The sequence below is a fragment of the Amyelois transitella genome, chromosome Z (assembly GCF_032362555.1).
Source record: "Amyelois transitella isolate CPQ chromosome Z, ilAmyTran1.1, whole genome shotgun sequence".
NCBI lineage: Eukaryota > Metazoa > Arthropoda > Insecta > Lepidoptera > Pyralidae > Amyelois > Amyelois transitella.
The window spans coordinates 10776741-10797257 of record NC_083535.1 but is presented as its reverse complement, the minus strand read 5'-3'; the positions used below and the strand labels follow the sequence as shown (position 1 = coordinate 10797257).

Below are 20517 nucleotides of genomic sequence, written 5' to 3'. Positions count from 1 at the left end.
TGAAGCTTATTCATGGACATAAATGTCTCGCCTAATTTTATGCGTTTTTCATCAGAAGATAATGAAAGCAGGTTTTTTACTTTTTAGTCCATAACATAGAATAAATGGGCCATTTAATCTATGCTAATATTATAAAGCTGAAGAGTTTGTTTGTTTGAACGCGCTAATCTCAGGAACTACTAGTTGGAATTGAAAAATTCTTTTTTCTTTCAATGGACCATTTGTCGAGGAAGGCTTGAGGCTATATTACATTACGCTGCAACTATTAGAAGCGAAGAAATAATGGAAAATGTGAAAACAACGGGGAAAATTGTTCATCCTTGAAGGCTTCAATGATGCCCAAAATAACTATTCCACGCGGACAGAGTCGCGGGTACAGCTAGTTGACTAGAATTGGTATCCTCTAAATTCTTAAATCACAGAAATATTGATATGCCTAACTATAACCATTATTTTTAAAATAAGTTTTTTTAAGTTTTTATACAGTTACCCTTCTGACGTCTGCAACATTAAAGGGGATCCTGACCAATCTAACCATGTAACTGGCACGCAGTTTTGAGTCGAATACTTTTACTAAATGTTATATGAATCTCTATGTGATCCACTGTAACAAATAAACTCAAAAACTACTGAATTTATTTTCACGAAATTTGGCACAGATGTAGAATAAACCTTGGAGAGGCTACTACTACTAGGCTACTTATTTCTTGAATTTGCCATGGGAGCGAAGCCCTATGCAAACCCAGTAAGTATTGTATATGTTTGACGCTCTAACCGATGCTTTGACGATGATGAGGGAAAGCAACGTAAGGAAACCTCTACGATTCTACCTGACTCTCCAATTTTAGTGCATAGGTAGTATTAGTTCCATAAATCTTCAACCATGATAACGAAATGCTCACATGTCGATCATAAAAATGGCTTTGGCTGTTTATATATATGCTCATTAACTTTGATAAATTGGATTAAAAATAACAAAAGAATTGACTGACAATCTTTGTGACACTGACAATAACTGACATGACATTTACTCGAAAGGTTAGGAATTTAAAAATACGAAAAAAGAAAGTGCACAAAAGCTCCTTTTTTATTCTATTTACTGCTATTTTAATTATGATGTTAACTAATTAGTAATAAATTAACTAATTTATCAAATTGTTGTCGAAAATACTAAATCGGTAAGGATCAGTTTTTTCTAACCTTCTTACATGGCCTTGTTACACATGTTTATAAATATGCTTACAATTTCTATATTATAAGGGTTTCCTATATTTTTTTTATGGGACATGTATATTCTAGGACTAATTACTCCCATGGATAGCCTGTCTTTAAATGATACTTATTGGTTATCCAATAATTTCCGGTTACCTACAAATTGGTGATGGATAAATTTTGTTATGCAATAATTTTTGAATGAGACGCTTATATGCTTAAATAACGCCCACGTTCTGTTTCTTAAAAGCAGTGTGACTGCATTGAATCAGTAAGTATACCAGATGGTGATTGTTTTGAGGAACTAATGTTATGATTCATAATCATGATGTAATTTATGTTTACCAAAGTATTACTAGAAAATAAGTATTCTCTTAATATGAAGAATAAAAAAAAACCATTGTTGGGTAGTTACCATCATACTGACATTGTTCAATACCCTTACCAATTGCTTTTATTTAATAAATTTATGTATACATAATATTTTTGATATTAAAACATGCTGAACAATATGTGATGCTTAGAATAAGCCAAGCTTTCGTCATTTCTATAGCACTGTCTCAAGCAATGGAAAGACTATATTGGTCTGACAGTCACATTCACATTTTGGTCATCATTATATCTGTGAAATAATATAATATGCTTATATAATATATGTAATTAACTCAACTAATCTTTCAGGCCATGTCACACATTAATGACCTAATAGGGGTAGTAAGGGGGCTGCGGATGGTGATAGAAGCAGGAATAAAACTCCAACAAGAAAACTCTAGGACAATATGGAATAACTCTAGTGTAAAATCGCTAGTAAAAACCTGCCCGACTAACCCACTCACTGCTTTCAAACCAAACTCACCCCCTACTGACGAATTCTTTGAACGGGCACGAGTTGTCATCCATGGATTCAGGCAATATGCAACTATGCACGTACCTAATATGGATCTTGATTCAGAATCAAAAATGGAGCCCACAAGTGGAAAGAAATCAGAATTGGATGCGGAAATTAGGGACGAGATTGAAGAGCTAAACAGAGAGTTTGCTAAAACTTTTGAGACTTTAAAGAAATCACAGGAAGCAAATGTTTCAAAATCTAATGTGGAATTTGTTGCGCCATTGGAGAAATTAAATTCTTCAACTGAAGTACAACTAAAATCACAGCCAAAAGACAGGACTTCACCTCATGTTGTGACACAACCTACAAGTTCACCAAGCACAGACAAAAAAGCTGTATCTAAGCCAGTGGCAAAGAAGAAAGTGAGAGTTTCTGTAAGTAAAAAATAAATTGACATGGGTATAAAAAAACTAAACTAATATGGCACAAAATAGTTCTAGCCTATTAGACACTTAGAAAATGATAAAACTAATAAACATATAGTATAATAAACAAAAACCGAAATAGAATTAAATATATAAAAAATTAAAAACATATAATCTCATCTATATCCTACCATGTACCAATGATTATTTTCAAAGTTGTGTACATTACAGGTAGGGAAAACATCTTGTGGAAATCTGCACATTCAGGCAGCACGGGTCAGGTTTAACTGCCATGGTTGCGGTGGTTGATGGGAGTCGCTTCATGTAAAAACCTGACTTACTCAATCTAGTATGGTCAAAGGCATACCTCCTTTCCTGTATGGTTTAATGATGGAATTCTAATAGTGACAGGTTTCTAGCACATCACACACAGGCAGAATCTCAACGTATTAGCCTTTCCATTTAGTCACCTTTTACGTCATACATGGGGAAGATATGGAGTGGTTCTATTTTAAAAATTAAATATTACTTTCTAAATAACATATTTGCTAATGTAAACATTTTACAACTGACTAAAGAAATAAATCAAAACATTTATATACAGCTAAGCGAGAACTCCAAGGCGCGCGTGGTGCCATCTTCCCGTCTTGGGCGCATGATATCATTCGGCTCTCTGGCTGCTGGTCTGGGAGTAGGCACCGTGGCGCAGTACGCGAGGAACACTTTCCAGGCGGTGTCGGGACGTGTGGACGATCCTACCAATGCCTTCCTCTCCCCAGCCAATGCTGAGAGAATAGTTGATACGCTGTGCAAAGTTAGAGGTTGGTTTGTTTACTGTCTATATTTCACAGAGCTGAGTTAAGGCTTTGAAGTACTTGGGTGTGAGGGCAAGTAGGAACGTAGTGAAGATTAGAGAGAGATTTAAAGGGACGGTCACGTGGAAAATAACTTCATGACTATTTATCGCAAACACTCAATAGTCTTTACCGAAGTATTTGCAAACCAACCTTGTTTTTCTTTTTTGCATGTGATATAATTCCGAAGATGTTTACGCATATTCTGAAAAAGTATTTGGTTATTTTCACTGGACTTTCGCTCTAAACATATGTGATATAAGGATGTTTTTAAAAAGAACATTGTCATAATAGGAGCGGCTTTAAAATTGGGCCAGCTACTCAGCTTACAAGATGACACGATGATATCGCCGGAGCTGCAACGCATCTTCGAGCGAGTGCGCCAGTCCGCCGACTTCATGCCGTCGTGGCAGGTCGAGAGGGTGATGACGTCACAGCTGGGACCTGATTGGAGGTCCAAGGTTCAACATTTTGAGGATAAACCGTTTGCGGCAGCTTCTATTGGTAAGTACCTAGAGTATTATTTTGCCAAGTTTGGAGCGGAGAAAGTATATCGAAAAAATCGGCTTCTTGGTCGAATACATATATTATACATTCTTGCCTCTGACCTAAATTAGTTTGCCGCTCGATCTACTTGATAGGAAATGATTTTTTCCAGAACAACTTGAGACTTGGATTTAACATATTTTTTTTATTATATAACAAGTCTTAATCTAACGAAATTGATTGAAATGTAACATTATTACTTTCGGAATTTGGATAAAATATTGTATAGCACCTACCTTTTGCATAACAGGTCAAGTTCACCTGGCGGTGCTGCACAACGGCAGAGAGGTGGCCGTGAAGGTGCAGTATCCAGGAGTCGCAAAGGGCATCAACAGCGACATAGACAATCTGGTTGGAGTCATGAAGGTATGTGCTTTATTGTCGTAAAGACGAGTTTGTTGAAAGATGCCCTAGGCGGAGTTATCTTGATTTTTTTAAGAGAGGTCTTAAAAGTCGGAGTAAATACTTTCAGTTATTTTATATTAAACAAATTATTTTGAACAGTCGAGACATAATTTTTGTATAATACCTTATTTTTTTCCTTGAAAATAGTTTTTAACCTGCTAAAACATTCCGCAGGTGTGGAACATATTTCCAAAGGGCATGTTCATAGAAAATATCGTAGAAGTGGCGAAGAAGGAGCTTTCCTGGGAGGTGGATTATCTGCGTGAAGCGGAATGCACTCGCAAGTTCAAACGGCTGCTTGAACCCTATCCGGAGTACTTCGTCCCAGATGTCATAGGTGAGTGGTTTGTTTGTAAACCCTGTACTAGAATATACACATGGCTTCTCGCCGGTGGGAATTTAGCAGGAATAAAAAAAGTAGTCAGAAAAGTCTGTGTGTGGCTGTTATCATCCGGTTCTTATTTCAGTTCAGTTTATTTGTTACAAATAAAAGTGATTTGATCAATAAAAACGCTACATCGTACAAACGTTATGTAACTAATAACTAACGGTACTGTACGAAAATAAAATTTAAATTTTTCAAATTTTCAAATTTCAATTTTTCAAAATTTCAAATTTCAAATTTCAAAATTTTCAAAATTTATTTATTTCGGATAACAGGATCCATTTGTTTAGTAACAATGGTACTTATAAATATGTTAGTATAAAAACATAGACAACACAAAAAGAAATAAAAATAAAAACATAAAAAATAAAATCAGTAAATCATGTACTTGCGAGGCACTCCGTGCGGATGATCACGTACACCAATACGACAGTCTTCTATTTCCGTCATCACCCGGACGAAGTGTCTCAGCAGAGGTGCATTGAGATCCTGAGCCACTATTTTCAGGATACTGTTTTCACTCCCCCGCACCAACCTTAGCATTTAAGAAAAGAACAGCTTTTTTTTAGTAACAGTACAGCTTAACCTATTGAATTTTGAAGTGTTACCAGAAATAACGCAAAAAAATTCAATTCCTGTTAATTCATGGCTGTGTATGTATGTGTATTTACGTTTAAGACTGTCCAATCATCATCTTGTTGTGGAGTAAATAAAGTTTTTTTTTTTTACATTTCCAGACGAACTTTGCGCCCAGGAAGTGATCACGACCGAGCTGATAGACGGCATGCCCCTGGACAAGTTCTTCGACGCGCCTATGGAGATTAGAGTGGACATAGCGTCCAAGATAATGCGGTTGTGCCTGAGAGAAATGTTTGTTTTGCGGTGCATGCAGACCGACCCTAATTGGGCGAACTTCTTTTACAACCCTACCACGAAACAGGTAGGTACATTTATACATATGTACATGTAGACACGTCTTTATCCCTTACCGGGCAGAGAGAGCCCATAATCGCGAAAAGACTGTCTATGTTCATTTTTCATGCAAGCTTTTGCTTACCTACCTTTTTACCTTTGACTTTCATTTATTATTTTACTAAATTTTGCCCACAGCTCTCGTTAAACTAAAACTCCAGTCAAATCAGGAAGCATCCAAAAAACATTTAATAAAAAGCTTGGATTATTAACTAGATTCATACAAATATTCTTCAAAATTGGCCCAACGTATTTGTAAAAGATTATCACTATCAGAAAGACATTCGGATTTATAGTATTAATATGGACAGATTTAGGTATATATGTATAACACGTTGTGTGTCTGTCAGGTGATCCTGCTGGACTTCGGCGCGACCCGGGAATACAGCAAGGAGTTCATGGACCAGTACATCGAGATCATCAAGGCGGCTTCGGACGGCGACCGCCAGGCCATCCTCCAGATGTCTCGCCAGATGAAGTTCCTCACGGGATACGAGTCGAAAGTGAGTTCTCGACGGCCTTTGTGACCCAGCGGTATTACAGTCGTGTGTGACACCGGAGGTCCCGGGTTCGAATCCCGGCCAGGGCGTGATGAGAAAATAACTTTTTCTGATTGGCCTTGGTCTTAGATGTTTATCTATATAAGTATTTATTATAAAATATAGTATCGTTGAGTTGGTATCTCGTAACACAAGTCTCGAACTTACTTCGAGGCTAAAAATCATAACGATTTTTAGTTTGGTTTACTGTTAAATTGTCTAAATGTGTTTTTAAAGTCTTCTACACCTATTTAAGATATTCCCTTTGCTGGCGGTCGAACCCGCAACAGCGTTCCAACTACAACATAATACTTGGGTCTTTGTATTTGTATTTTCCTCCCCACCCCTCTATTCTCCAATGCTTTCAACTTAGACATTTTCAAGTCAAGAACAAAAGGCAGTATTTAAGCTTGTATGGTAAATCTAATTTTTGCTTACCATTAGGTAAAGGTCAAATGCACTCAAACAATTTAGAACTTTGGGTACGCATTTATCTCAAATCAAAATATTTACCTGTCTGAAAAACCTACTTTTCGTGATACTAGTAGTAGTAGAGTCTTTCTATGACTCGAGAGACTTTCCATTAGAACTACTGGGATTTTCCTTCCCAGTAAATTAAACAATAGTAGTACTACGCTTTTCCCATTAGTTTAACTTTTTTTTTTAACAAAACACAGACCTGGAAATTAATAGAAATCTATAAGACAATAAAATTATTTTTTATTCTTTAAAATAGCTGAACGTGGCCATTCAGTCTTTTCAAGACTTTTGGCTCTGTCTACCCCGCAAGGGATATAGACGTGACCATATGTTATGTTATGTTCTTTAAATGTTATTTCTTCAATCTATCTGTCATGGTTTTCTTTTTAATTTGAAACAGATAATGGAAGAAACCCACGTGGACACAGTAATGATAATGGGCGAAGTGTTCACAAGCGAAGTTTCCGGAGAATTCGACTTTGGTGCCCAGAAAACCACACATCGGATCCAAGCGTTGGTACCCACCATTTTGAACCATAGACTTTGTCCTCCTCCCGAAGAAATTTACTCTCTACACAGAAAACTATCCGGCGTTTTCTTGCTGTGCTCAAAAATGAAGATCAAAATGAATTGCAGGAATATGTTTAACGAGATTTATGTGCAATATAAGAATAACAGCATTAGGTAAAGATAATACGAATTTACGTCGCCAGAGCGCGCCACTTGGGTAAAATTTTATATAATTGCCATTCTCATTCCATTTTGTCTATGGGTTATTGCTATTACTTTTAATTCGCTATAATTTAATATTTAATATCTATATATAATCTTTACGCAAAGTCTATTACAGTTTAACCCAACCCAGAATGATAGGTTTTTCAAACTGTATTCAAATGTGATCATTCCACAATAAAGTAGCGACCTCTGGTGAAGATTAACAAAAACTAACGATTTTATGAACGTATCCTCGATAGATATCGCAAATTCACAGAAATATATATAAAACTAGCTTTCCGCCCGCGGCTTCGCCCACGTGTAATTCGGTTATATATAGCGTTTTTTAATGATCTCGACAGGGCTTTTTCTTCCACAGGCTGAAATCTTGTTACAACTGGAATTAAATATAGCCTGTGTTACTCAGGGATGATGTAGCTTTCTAATGATGAATGTTTGAAATCGATTCAGTAGTTTCGGAGTTTATCGATTACATGTGTAAACAAACAAACATATAAAAAAATAGATTGTTCCTCTTTATAATATTAGTATACATACAAATCTATATAGAAAAAGTAAAGCGAGACAAAATCATCGTCTCAAAAGAAAAAAAAAACAGGATTTATAGGACGAAGAGGCCTTACAGGATTTCCTTGTAAACAATATTTTTAGTTTTTTTATTATTTACCAGTATGAACAGGTTAGAGGGAGAGCTGACACGCGAGCAAGCAACATACAGTTGTCCATGAGAGAAACAATCTTCTCTTAAATCAACACCAGCGACTTTAAAAGTTTGCCCTTGAGACTTATTTATCGTCATCGCAAAGCAAACTTTTAGAGGAAATTGAAGGCGCTTAAATTCAAATGGAAGGTCATTGGGCATTAGAGGAATGCGCGGGACGAATACCGTTTCTCCTCGGGCACATCCTGTCAAAATAACGGCCTCAACTAAATATTTATGTAAGGCTTTGACTTGCAACCTGGTGCCGTTACACAATTTCGGTGGTTTCAGGTTACGTAGCAACATTACCGGTGTACCTTTTCGTAGTGCAAGCCTATGGTATGGAAGACCAGCTGGTTTAAGTGAATTTAAGAATTCGACCGGATAATTTGTAGCGTCGTCTGCATGGCATGGTGTGTCTATGGATTTATAAATCTTTTCTTCTCCGTCGAATGACTTTAAAAGTATGTCGTTAATAAATGCAGCTTGTTCGTTCTTCGGAGTCAAAATAGCTCGTTCGCAAAACCATTCTATAGGCTTGTCTTGTATGTCGGAAAATGACCTCTCCCGCTCTGGGTGGAACGGAAGGGAGTGTCAGACTTTTACTGACTAAAACCCACCTCGTTCCTTCAGTTGCCCTTTGCGTTCCGGGGCCACGGTATCTCGTTAGAACTATCCCGCAGCCCCGGCTCAGTTTATCCCGTTTCCCCCCCTTGGGGGTTGACATTTCAAAAATCCCTTCTTAGTGCTCACTTATGTTACTAAAGGAACCTCTGTTCAAAATCTCAGACTCCTATACCGAGCGGTTTCGGCTGTGCGTGAATAAATCAGTCACCCAATCGCACCCCCTAAATCACGATTGGAGGGTAGTTTGAAAAAACTTATAATGTCAAACATATTTACTTGCCTATGTACGTGTTCATGCCAAGTTTCAAGTTTATAAACCCAAGGAATAAGATTTTTCATAGAAACGTTTTTACCCCTTTTCCCCCCCTTGGGGGTTGAATTTCCAAAAATCCTTTCTTAGTGCTCCCCTACATATCCCAAGGAACCTACATTCCAAATTTCAGCTGTCTACGACCAGTAGTTTCGACTGTGCGTTGTCTGTCAGTCAGTCACTCAGTAACGGAAGAGTTTTATATATATAGATAATTGAACTAGCAGCATTATTTTGTCGCATTTATTTAAAGCTCAAGTTTCAGTGCTCCACTCCGTTGGCTTAACATCTTATTCCTAATTCCGGGCATAAGATATCCTACGGTCAGTATAGACTGGTCACATAAGTCCTTTAGCTGCTTTTTAGTATTATTTTAAACCAACCTAATTAGGTAAAGCTTAAAATTAATGCAATATTTAGTATAAATATCATCATTTGAATTGCCCATTTAGAGCTAAGGCACCTTTAGTTAATGGTACTTATATCACAAATGTGTTGACCATTATATGTTTATGTATATTTTGCAAGATTTCTATTGTTTATCTGTGTATTTGTACTTAATAAAAATATGTTTTAACTACGAGTCCAGCTATCGAAGCTTTTAAGATTGACGCTTTCACGCACAATTGTTCCGATTTTGATGAAATTTGGTGGATAACCAGATATTGAAAAAGGTCATGTTTATTGTTAAGATGTACATTCAGTCAGAAAAGTATCGGGAATGGATTATTTATTTATGGTTCCAAATTCAAATTTTTGTTTTTTTTGTTGTTGTTAGATTGGCACAACTGTTTTCCATTTTGGCGCGGAGTTTGAGTTGCATCTGTTGTTTACATTAAATACAGTGCTATTTTTAGTTATATCATATCTAGTGTGTATTGCTAATTTCATAATGGATAAAAACATCGAACAAAGAGTTTGTCTTAAATTTTGCATTGCCAATGGAATATCGTGTTCGGAGTCACTGAAAATGTTACAGAAGGCTTACGGTGAATCGACTTTATCAAAAACTCGTGCTTATGAGTGGTACAAAGCGTTCAAAAGCGGTCGAGATGTGATGGAAGATTTGCCTCGCTCTGGTAGGCCATCAACGTCTGCAACTGAAGTTAAAATCGCAAAAGTGAAGGAAATAGTGACTGAAAATCCTCATTCAACTTTGAGAGAGATAGCCACCGAACTTTCTGTATCTCACGAGTCGATCCGTACCATTTTAACTAATAATTTGGGTATGAAACATGTTGCCGCTCGGCTAGTCCCAAAAGACCTGAATTTTTTTCAAAAACTCAATCGCATGAGAGTCGCTGAGGACATGCTAGAACGAGTCAATTCCGACCCAACATTCATGAAACGCATTGTTACTGGTGACGAGACGTGGGTTTACGAGTTTGACATGCAAACTAGTCAACAAGCTTCGGAGTGGCGCCTTCCAACTGAACCGAAACCGAAAAAACCACGCCAAAGTCGTTCAAAAGTCAAAGTCATGTTGACTGTTTTCTTTGACTATCGCGGTGTTGTGCACTCGGAATTCTTGCCGGAAGGTCAAACGGTAAATAAGGAATATTATTTGAGTGTTATGCGGCGTTTAAGAGAGCAAATCCGACGAAAAAGGCCAGATTTGTGGAAAGAAAATTCTTGGATTTTGCACCATGATAATGCACCTTCGCACAAGGCCATCATTGTGAACGAATTTTTAACCAAACACTCAACAAATACCATCGAGCAACCACCATATTCACCAGATATGGCTCCAGCCGACTTTTTTCTTTTTCCTAAACTCAAATTACCACTTCGTGGCACCCGTTTTCAATCGGTAGAAGACATAAAAGAGAATTCGCGGCGAGAACTGACCTCAATTCCGGAAACAGCGTTTAAAAAATGTTTTGATGATTGGATTATTCGTTGGCGTAAGTGTATCGTTTCTAAAGGAGCATATTTTGAAGGTGATAAAATAAATTTGGATGAATAACAAACAGTTTGTGTATTATTGATCTTTTCCTGCTACTTTCTTGACAGAGTAGTATAAAAAGTGCCTAAATAGTTTAACTAAAGAACGCTTAGAAAAGATCAAAGTAAAACTACCTCTAACAGTAATTTAATTTATATATATATTTAGGAAATGAGGCTTATGTCCAGCAGTGACTTCATATGGCTGACATGATTATAATGATATTTTTTGAAACACAACATCAGATATTTTCTTTTAAATTTTTCTTTGTAAATCGTGTATTTTATTGCCATGATAAAATTAACATGTTTCTTTTGTAATTGCCAGGGTAAATTATTAATAAAATCTGGAATAACGTTAAGATCTTTTAAAACCAATGGCTTTTCTTTACCAATTTTCCGTATATTTTAATATGAAGTTGCCAAAAGTTTTACTAATACATTGAATTCACATTTTATTTAATTTAATAACTGAGAAATACATTTTTTTTATTTAATATTTGATCGCGAAGGGTACATTGTAATAAGATAGGAATAATAACTAATTTATTATATAACTAAGTAGGTTTCGACGTATTGTTTGTATAAAATAACTTATTAATAATGAAATAAATGTTCGCGCCTTATTAACCCTTGTTTTTTTTTTCTTAAAATTTTAAAGTATTTATTAGTTTATTTTTACGCCTAATGATAAAGGTGGTGACATCAGAACCTTGAAACATAAAAGTAGGAACGGTTCTTAGTGATTTGGAAGGCTCTTTTTATATGTCATACTAAGAATAATATAAGTAGAAGCTGTTTATTACTAACTAGCGACCCGCCCCGGCTTCGCACGGGTGCAAAATTATAAATGTTATTATACATAAAAACTTTCCTCTTGAGTCACTCTACCTGTTACAAAAAACCGCATCAAAATCCGTTGCGTAATTTTAAAGATTTAAGCATACAGACAAATAGACTAAAATAGCGACTTTGTTTTATACTATGTAGTGATGACTGTGACGTCGCTGTAGCTGGCAACACATTTTTTTTATGTTGTCACGATCCGCTCCTCCGCGAATCGCTGTACTGTGTGTCTCTATTGAAATGGTATGAAAAAAAATATTACCCACAAATCCTCTAGCTATTGCACTTAAGCGGCTGACAGACGCAACTGATGGTTGCGACGTGTAACAAAGGTGACGAAGACCTTCATTTTCGTCCCCACTTTAAATTTACAACAAGTTTTCATTTGGAGAGGTAAGACAAGTACAGTTAAAAGTTTATTTTTTTCGGGACTAACTTACCGTGTCGATATGTGGACTAAAAAAACTCATGATTATTTTAGAAAGTTTATTGCAGGTCGAAAAGGCGTTGGGAACATAAGCAACAATACATAGAATTTGTCTCCTGCCGGTCGCGAACCAAACTATACATTACTATATATATACGGTTCCGTATTACATTGTTTGTCGCATGCGTTTGCAAAACAGTATAGAAATATTTATCAAAAACAGTGTGGTCAGAGCTTGGTAACGCCTACGATGCGACCACATTACTTTCATGTTAAATAAGATCATGGAATTTACGCATAATTTTTGTTTTTCCATGTCAGGTCCCAGCAACAATAGAGTGGCGCAGTGTTATTTCATACATTTGCATACAAAATAATTCGGCCGCATCGCGGTGCGTGTCATTTTTAACTTTTTTTTTTGGGTTGATAGGAATAAAACTTGACATTTCTTTAAATGATAACATATAGAAAGACAATCGAGATTTTTGACAATTTATTGTCTGGCGCTCTTTATACTTCTACTCAAACTTGCGCTTCAGAAACGCCTTTTCATTGTATTGAAATTACTTCAATCACATAAAAATAACCAACAAACGAGTTGAACAATGAACTTTAGTAAAAAGCTGCGATAAATAATTCCTGTTGAGTTCACAAACTGTTTATTAGGCCTGTCAATATCATCATCTCAATAATTGTTCAGTAAATTTAAATGAATATATTTATATATCGTCGAACGAAGCAGAGGGCAGAGGGTGCAAGTAGGAACACGCCAAGATGAGAGATAGAGTTAAAATCGTCAATTTATATAACTGTGATTAAAGTAATCCGTAATCATACATAAAATATCTACGAAACTATTAGACTACGAAACTACTTAGACTTGGAAAATTCAAATTCAACTAACAGTACCCAATCAAATCGTTTCTTACAAGTATGTTTGCTGTTTGGTCATGAGTTTTGTGGTCACACGAAATGCTTAAGTAAAAAAATAAATTATGTCTCCTTCCATTTATACGGAACCGTCGAATAGATTAAACTATCATAGTATAACGTAATGTCATCATATAGTATACAAATATATCAGAGCACTATAACTAACACTAGCACTAACCGTTCTGCTGAGATTATGCTAATTCAAATACTTTATCAAAAAAAATTCCATAAAATTTTTTTTCATAATGAAATAATCAGCCTGTAAAAATTAGGTCACTTCAAATCCATAATTGTTGCCTGATGATGGGGGTCTATGGGACAAATGTATGTGAAATTTGGTAACCATGATGTCAAAATATGTTAATTCTGATTCTTAGTATCATTTTTACTCCCGTAAATCCCCAAAAAGTAAATAACTCTTATATGTTCGCCTTTTTATGGAAACACCGCTAAATTCACCGAAATAAAATAATAATGTTCAAGTAGTTAAATGATTTATTAAACATATATTATGTAATACATTTTGCTTAATCTCAGCACTCGGTCTAACTTCTACTACCATCAGTTCCTCTATGTAAAGCAACACTTATGTACATTCCGCGTCAAATAGTTAAGTGACCTTTTGAATGTAGTATCTGCACATATGGTAATATAACAACATCATAATTTTAAATACGTAATGGTTTATTTTAACAATCAAATCGAAGCAAGGGATGTATTTTAGTCAATTTCTATGAAAATCCTTCACAAACTTTTTGATGCTTAGTTACTGTATATTTATGAATTACAAATTAAGTAATGTATTTATCACAAACAACGCGGTTTGTATGAGTCAACAGTCAACTTGTGTGCAAATTTTGATACAGTGATAAAATATTCTACAGAGTGCTACAAACTTCTCCATTATTTCTACTTTAGTATGATATTTGACTAAAAGATAATTTATTTGCTAACATAAATTTTCCTACACCGGTTAGGTGGTAATCTTAATCTTGCAAAAAATATGCTTTCTACAATTACGTAAGTAAATATGTAAAATTATTATAGGTAACTACTTACATTTAATAAATACAAATAAATGAGTACCGTAAGTGAAATTTTTACGTCTTTTTGTAAATAAATTAAACATAACAATATACCTAATTAACTTATATTTTAAATAAAATTTAAAATAATTTTATTCCCTGTCAGAAGTCATTTTAAGATGTGCGTTAGCAAATAATGCTCGCAACTCACATAAAATATTGCGTTTGCTTAATTTTTAACAAAAAAAAGCATATACTTCAAAATGCCAACAATAAACCTGTATTTCAAATGAAATTAAGAAGAAATACATTCACTTTATCGCTGCCTCGTTTCATTTAAAATGTGCATTAGCATATATTGCTAACAACGCACTTCTACATTTGCGAATTGTTAAATTATTAACAAGATTAGCATATTCTTTAACTACCAACTACAATAAAATGTCTTATTGTATAACATACAACATATAAGGTGAAGGAAACTTAGGTATATTTGAACTACAATTGATAAGAAATACATTCACGTTATCGCCGCCTTGGAGTCTTAAAATACTACCGTAAACTTATATTTGAGAATAATTAATTATTTAGTAATGATGCATTCACTTCGTTGCTGCCTCAAAGTCATGTTTAAGCGTGAACTGGCAGATAATGCTCAGAAACACACACTAACTTTCTTCCAATTGTTATGTATTAAAATAAGCATATCTTAACATGCAAACGACAATCATTTCTTATTGTAGAATATATCAACTTCGTTTGCCACGGGCAAAAAGTTTTATAAATAATTTTAAATTTAAATATCCCAAATTAAATTTTGGAACTTAGTAATGTGTATCATAAGCTATTTGTAATACCAGTTGGAACTTTCTGTTTACGAATAAACTGTAAACGAATTGACTTACTGTCTTAAGTATGTGCTATACTTAAGACAGTAAGTCAATTCGTTTAATAACTTTAACAGCCCGCGACGCACAAAATTGTAAAGTTACTTTTTTTTATTTACTATTGACTTCATATGTTATTAGAAACGTTATTTTAACAAAGGTAAATAATGTTCTATAACTATAATAAATTAACATAATTGCACTGGTGCTAGATGCTTTTAATGACTACAAAAGTCTAGTAGAGGGGTCATGTCACGAAACAATGGACCCATGGTGATTTTTCTCTTAAACAACGATAGTCAAGTTTGAAAAAAGATCATCAATGAATGTAATTGGTGAATACTGGTGTAGTGAATTAAACTAAACACGGTCTTGTGCGTGTCTTATTTGGCCAAGGTGGAGTATGTTGCAATTTAAAAAGAAGAGAAATGATTGGAAGGAACTAAAATTTATTTCGGAAAAATTTCAATATGAATCTTTGAAAATAAAGGTAGAAAACATTTTTACGAAGGAAACGATTTATATTTAAAAAGGTAGGATGAAAAATTGATTTTAATAACTTATTCTGAAAAGATAATTTCTTTTTAAAATAACCTTTGTTAAATATTAGGGAAAAAAAGAAAATAGTGCATGAGATTTTTTAAGAAACCAGGTAGACACAAACATTTCGTCTTGAGAAGGGTGTAACACCCTGCAATAGCCTACACTACTTCATTAGAGTTCCCATTATTATGAAGTCTTCAATGAATGGATAATATTACAACGCACTTTCTCATGTTGGCTTGAGCATTGCATATTATGTTCATTAAAGAATGAATGAATAATTTGTAAACACAATGATATAGTAATAGAAAGGGAATTAATGAAGTTTTTTGCCGATTGCGTCCTCCCAGATCACTAGATCGAGGTTGTTGCAAAAAATCAATGGATAAGAGGAATATGCCTATTGCCTTACTCGCCTCTCACGACATTTACGGAAATGAGTCGTTCTATTCTAAAATGCCGTTAAAAGTAAAAATCGAAACAATTCTCAAGCCAAACATGATCCCATCTTCACGGTTTCTATTTAACAGGTACTAGTCGTGTACAATAATAGTCTAGTATAAAGTATTAATCGCTAGGTATATACAAATACTTTAATGTTTTTGACCGTTTCTCGCTGCATAGCACAAGATTTTGTGTGTGAGTGACCACAAGGCAGAAGTTATGTACGTCCCTATCATATAAAGGGTTGTTTATTGCAAAATTAAACATTTTGAAACGTTCTCATTAAGAATGTAAGATGGTTGAAAACATTAAAAATATAAATCAACATCACATTGCTTGTATGATAGATAAACATGTTGGTAAATCTCTTACATACACATATGTACGTTGGGCCCTTTTGCGGCAGTTCAAAATTTTCTAAAGTCTTAGTTTTATGTCAATTCAGGTGATTCCCGGAGGTACTATGATAATTTTAATCTCAGCTTAACCGTACATAACTAATAACAGAAAACCTAAGTTTAGGCCACGTTTGCCCTCGGGAATAAAAGTAGTGGTTCTAATACTTTATAATAACAATCGCGTTAAAAGCGTGTAATCCAATGGAAAGTTTCTCCGTCCCTCTAGAGAATTCTGGACCAATAAAATACGCATTCAAATAACATTTTCATGAGGCCTTTCTACTAAATACCTACAAAGCAATTAGTCTACGTTAAGTTACAGTAGGCACCTACTTTAAACGGAAATATAATCTAGTTTTTTAAGTAACAAAGTATTAGTAACATTACTACGAGTAACATCAATATTGACAAAAATTACAAGTTCTCTAAATGATCGAAATAGTCAATTTAAACAAGGCAGTGACTGTTGTAAAATGTTATTTATGAATAAGTTGTTTTAAAGCCGGCATTCCACCGTGGGGCTAACACAATCGCAGTTACATTCCTTGATAGCAATCTATTCATACTCGCATACGCAACAAGTAAATACAGTAATAAATCGCAGAGCAGAGAAACGGTCAGTCAAAAGACGATGGGAAACAGCGGCCAGAAGCATTGTTATTCTGGAATATATTGATCATATCCTGGAACTGCGCGCTGGAATAGGTATTGCGGAATCAGACTGGTTTTCTATCAGCAAAAAGAGACATCACTTAGATATTTTCGGGCTGACAATTGTTACGCAATTCACGACTAAAAGCCCAGTTTTTAAAGTGTGGCAGTGCTGGCACGCTGTTCAATCGTCAATACATTGCGTCACCTTAAGCGTTGGATTCCTTAAGGTCAGTGAGTCTAGCGAGTTGTGCCGGTTCTAGCTCATCGGGGATGGAGGCGCGGCCAGCTCGCGGGGCGGAGGGCGGGGACTGAGGGGCGGTAGGGGGACCGGACGCGACCGACGCCCCGGTCGACTCTCCTTCCGACGCCGTGGAACTAGACGCCGGGTGAGGTGCAGCGTCCGCGTGGCCCTCGTCCGAGTCGCGCAAGCAGACCGCAGTCTGCTCGGAAAGCGATGATTCTTCGTCTTCTGGGTCTTCTGGGTGTTCGGGCTCCGGAGGCGGGAATGGTTGGTCGGGCTCCTCCACCATGGGCGTGGCGGCCGTGATGACGATACCCACGCCGAGCCCGCAGTCGTCCGCTGGCAGTTCAACTTTCGGCGGCACAGGCTTGCTCGGTGGCAACACCAGTTCGTCCTCCTCCTACACATAAGATGATATTCAAATTTGCTACCACAAGTTATGGCGAGGGATTCGGTTTAGTGTCACTTGATAGGACTTCTTCGGCGTAGTTCGGAAAGGACGATAAAATAACATTGGCTTATACTATCATGCATTACAAGCGACATGCTTGAGATGATGGTGAGGCTAACTAATTTATCAGAAGTCTAGAGGCGGGGAGGTGACGACACGTTGGGGAGTTAATTTTCATAAATTACCTACGTGTCTTAAGCTTTTTGTTGATCTCATTTTTCCTCTATCACTTTAAACCTAAATGTAGGCATTTTGGTCCATCTTACATAGTACAGTACAGTCACCGTCAAAATATACACCGTATATCAACCCGAAAGTCTGCTGCATGATTGTATATGGCACAAACTTGATATCGCCATATTGTCGAGTGCAGGTCACATGCCAAAATCTATAATATTTCCCAGCGAACATTTTCTCATTGAAAGAGGTGATGAGAATTAGAAAGTTACCCGCGCATGACAGCTAGATAATAAAATAATTGAGCCATATCTTTGCAGCAGACTAAACCCAAAAAGCGTTATTTACAATTGGTATTTGAGAATCCTCTACGAGAAAGTTGACTGTACAAAACCCTGCAATAAAAAGCATCGGTAAGCTCATTATAACAAGTTACAGCAACAAGCATTTCGTATATTTGTCTATTTACACAAAAGCGACAACGAAGCACACACCTACATAACAACAAGTGATATTTTGTAATAAAACTCAAACCTCTTCCTCTAAATTGTCACCAAGAACCTCATCGACTGAAGCATGGAAAAGAATTATACAATCGGTTAACAAGCGACTTAGTAATAAAAATAATCATTTTTGAACCTAATTGTGTGGAATATCAATAAACCAAAAGCATTTGGAATATAATTAGGATTTCCGTCGGGCCTTTACACAACAGTATTGGAATGAACAATCGCCCCTACATATTGATCATATTATGTTATACTTGTAATCAGTATCGGAATGCAGATTTTTATATGTTCATTGCCTTTATTATTTGCCTGATCTTGTTCTATACCGCTCTGTTTTGACGCTTTCACTGATCGTGTTCCTATAATGAATCTTTAATTTCTTAAACTATTTAGTTAACATTTAATTCATTATCAAAAGAACTTACCAACAATAGTGACGGCGGGCATGGAGGTCTCGCCTTGCGACTCATTGAACTGCAGGTCGTATAGTTCGTGCTGATTCCTAGTGAGTTCTAAGTTAAAGCTGAAGTCAGGCTGGCTGTCCATGGAGTCCCCGAGGTCGGCGGGGGGCGGCGGTGGCGGCTCCGCGGGGGGAGCCGCGCTCTTGATGTTGTTGTTGTCCGTCATGATGACTGCAGCGTCCAGGTCAACACACAGTTCTCAGACATTCGGAGCGGTTTCACATCAGTGTTAGATCAGTGGGATATTGGGTAAGCCACGTGACGTCACCATAAGTAGTACGTAATGAACGCTAAAATTCGACTGTATGACGGTGCTTCTATAATTGAACTACATAATACCGACGATTTTATGTTAATATTTTACTATGACAATTAAATTTTGTTGCAAAAAAAAATGTTATCGTGCAGAAGGCTATATAGTCGATAATAATTCTACTTGTTTTCATAAAGCCGTTGGGATATAACGTAACTTGAGGCCCCTGACTCACAAAATCACTGCTGCACAAATAAGTACACTAGCGTGTGAGATTGAGCTCGAAATTCTTACTACTTTCTGGATTCGTCAGTTGACTTCACCCTTCGTCGACGACCACTCTCTCACTTATGGTTTCTGACTTTTTGAATTTAAAAGGAGTTTTTATTGTCGCATTATTCCTTTAAAACTAAAACATTAAAAAGTAGTCATCGTTTTAGTCTCTGCAGGTAAGTTCTTTAATGTGAAAACGCTCACATATTTCATATTAGATATTCTAAAAGACAGAAATTGCGACGTTGTATTATATCGATCATAATATTATACTTGTAATATTAATATAAACATTGAACATTTTGAAGAACATTCGGAAATAGTATCAGTTCACATTTGCAAAGTGGTTATAATAGATTTTGAGAGTGTTACAAAACAAATTAATTTGTGTTAACATAACATTAATGCACAAAAAGTTTAGTAGTTAAATTGAAGACGATCATTTAGTGTAATAAAGTGCATATATATTAGTTGAAAGAGTTAATCACGAATCAAGGCCAAGAAGAAATCGCATGAGGAATTTAGATCAACGACATATCGATTCTATCATCAAGATACATACTGGAAGTTAAACGGTGAAAGAGTCGTGCAAAACGTCATGCAGTAACGACAATGTGATGGTCCTATGGTTCCTAGCTTCGATTAACTAGCGATGGAGTCGTGCCATTCACTGTAAACTGCAATACCATGCCAATTGGGAATAAATCCACAACCAACCCAATCAGCCAATAAGCTATCTATGTTGCGTGAACAACCGCACAATTGGCGACTATGTGTCATACAATACAATACAATGATACGGAGCTGGAAAACATTTAGAAGTTCTTTTGTGAGACAAGGAAAACTTTGTACCTTTTTGTTTCAAAGAAATTCACAACTCTACAGATTGCCATAGAGTGACTGCAACGTTTGTTCAGTTTGTCTAGTTGCAAGTTTAAACATTTATTGGATTTTATTACAAATCCTTGAGGAGAGTTGTTTATCGATCTTTGGGGATAAAATTGTCCTTGTCTTGAACCCACAAATATG

General features: G+C 35.9%; 2 protein-coding genes across 7 annotated transcripts in view; one reads left to right on the top strand and one right to left on the bottom strand.

The window, feature by feature from the left end:
* The first annotated feature begins 1011 nt into the window (after window positions 1-1011).
* LOC106133843 (atypical kinase COQ8A, mitochondrial) lies at window positions 1012-7648 on the top strand. 3 transcript variants are annotated; one of them, XM_060953696.1, is made up of 10 exons: window positions 1012-1178; window positions 1300-1483; window positions 1894-2478; window positions 3074-3290; window positions 3618-3827; window positions 4120-4235; window positions 4449-4611; window positions 5397-5599; window positions 5982-6134; window positions 7051-7648. In XM_060953696.1, exons 3-10 carry the CDS (start codon window positions 1897-1899, stop codon window positions 7336-7338), a joined length of 1932 nt encoding a protein of 643 aa, XP_060809679.1. In that variant the 5' UTR covers window positions 1012-1178; window positions 1300-1483; window positions 1894-1896; the 3' UTR covers window positions 7339-7648. The 3 variants fall into 3 exon arrangements, with proteins under 3 accessions (XP_060809679.1, XP_060809680.1, XP_013189138.1); XM_060953697.1 differs by lacking the exon at window positions 1300-1483 and having other exon boundaries at window positions 2165-2478; XM_013333684.2 differs by lacking the exon at window positions 1300-1483 and having other exon boundaries at window positions 7051-7646.
* A 4658-nt stretch (window positions 7649-12306) lies between these two features.
* LOC106133985 (protein nervous wreck) overlaps window positions 12307-20517 on the bottom strand; it is a 55105-nt gene continuing 46894 nt past the window's right edge. For 3 of the 4 annotated variants that reach the window (XM_060953522.1, XM_060953521.1, XM_060953523.1), the window contains exon 16: window positions 17579-17764. In XM_060953522.1, the coding sequence (XP_060809505.1) occupies window positions 17712-17764 (53 nt within the window). In that variant the 3' untranslated portion in view covers window positions 17579-17711. Of the gene's footprint in view, window positions 17765-18526; window positions 18562-18926; window positions 19134-20517 lie in introns of all 4 variants that reach the window. The other variant, XM_060953524.1, reaches the window with a different exon arrangement.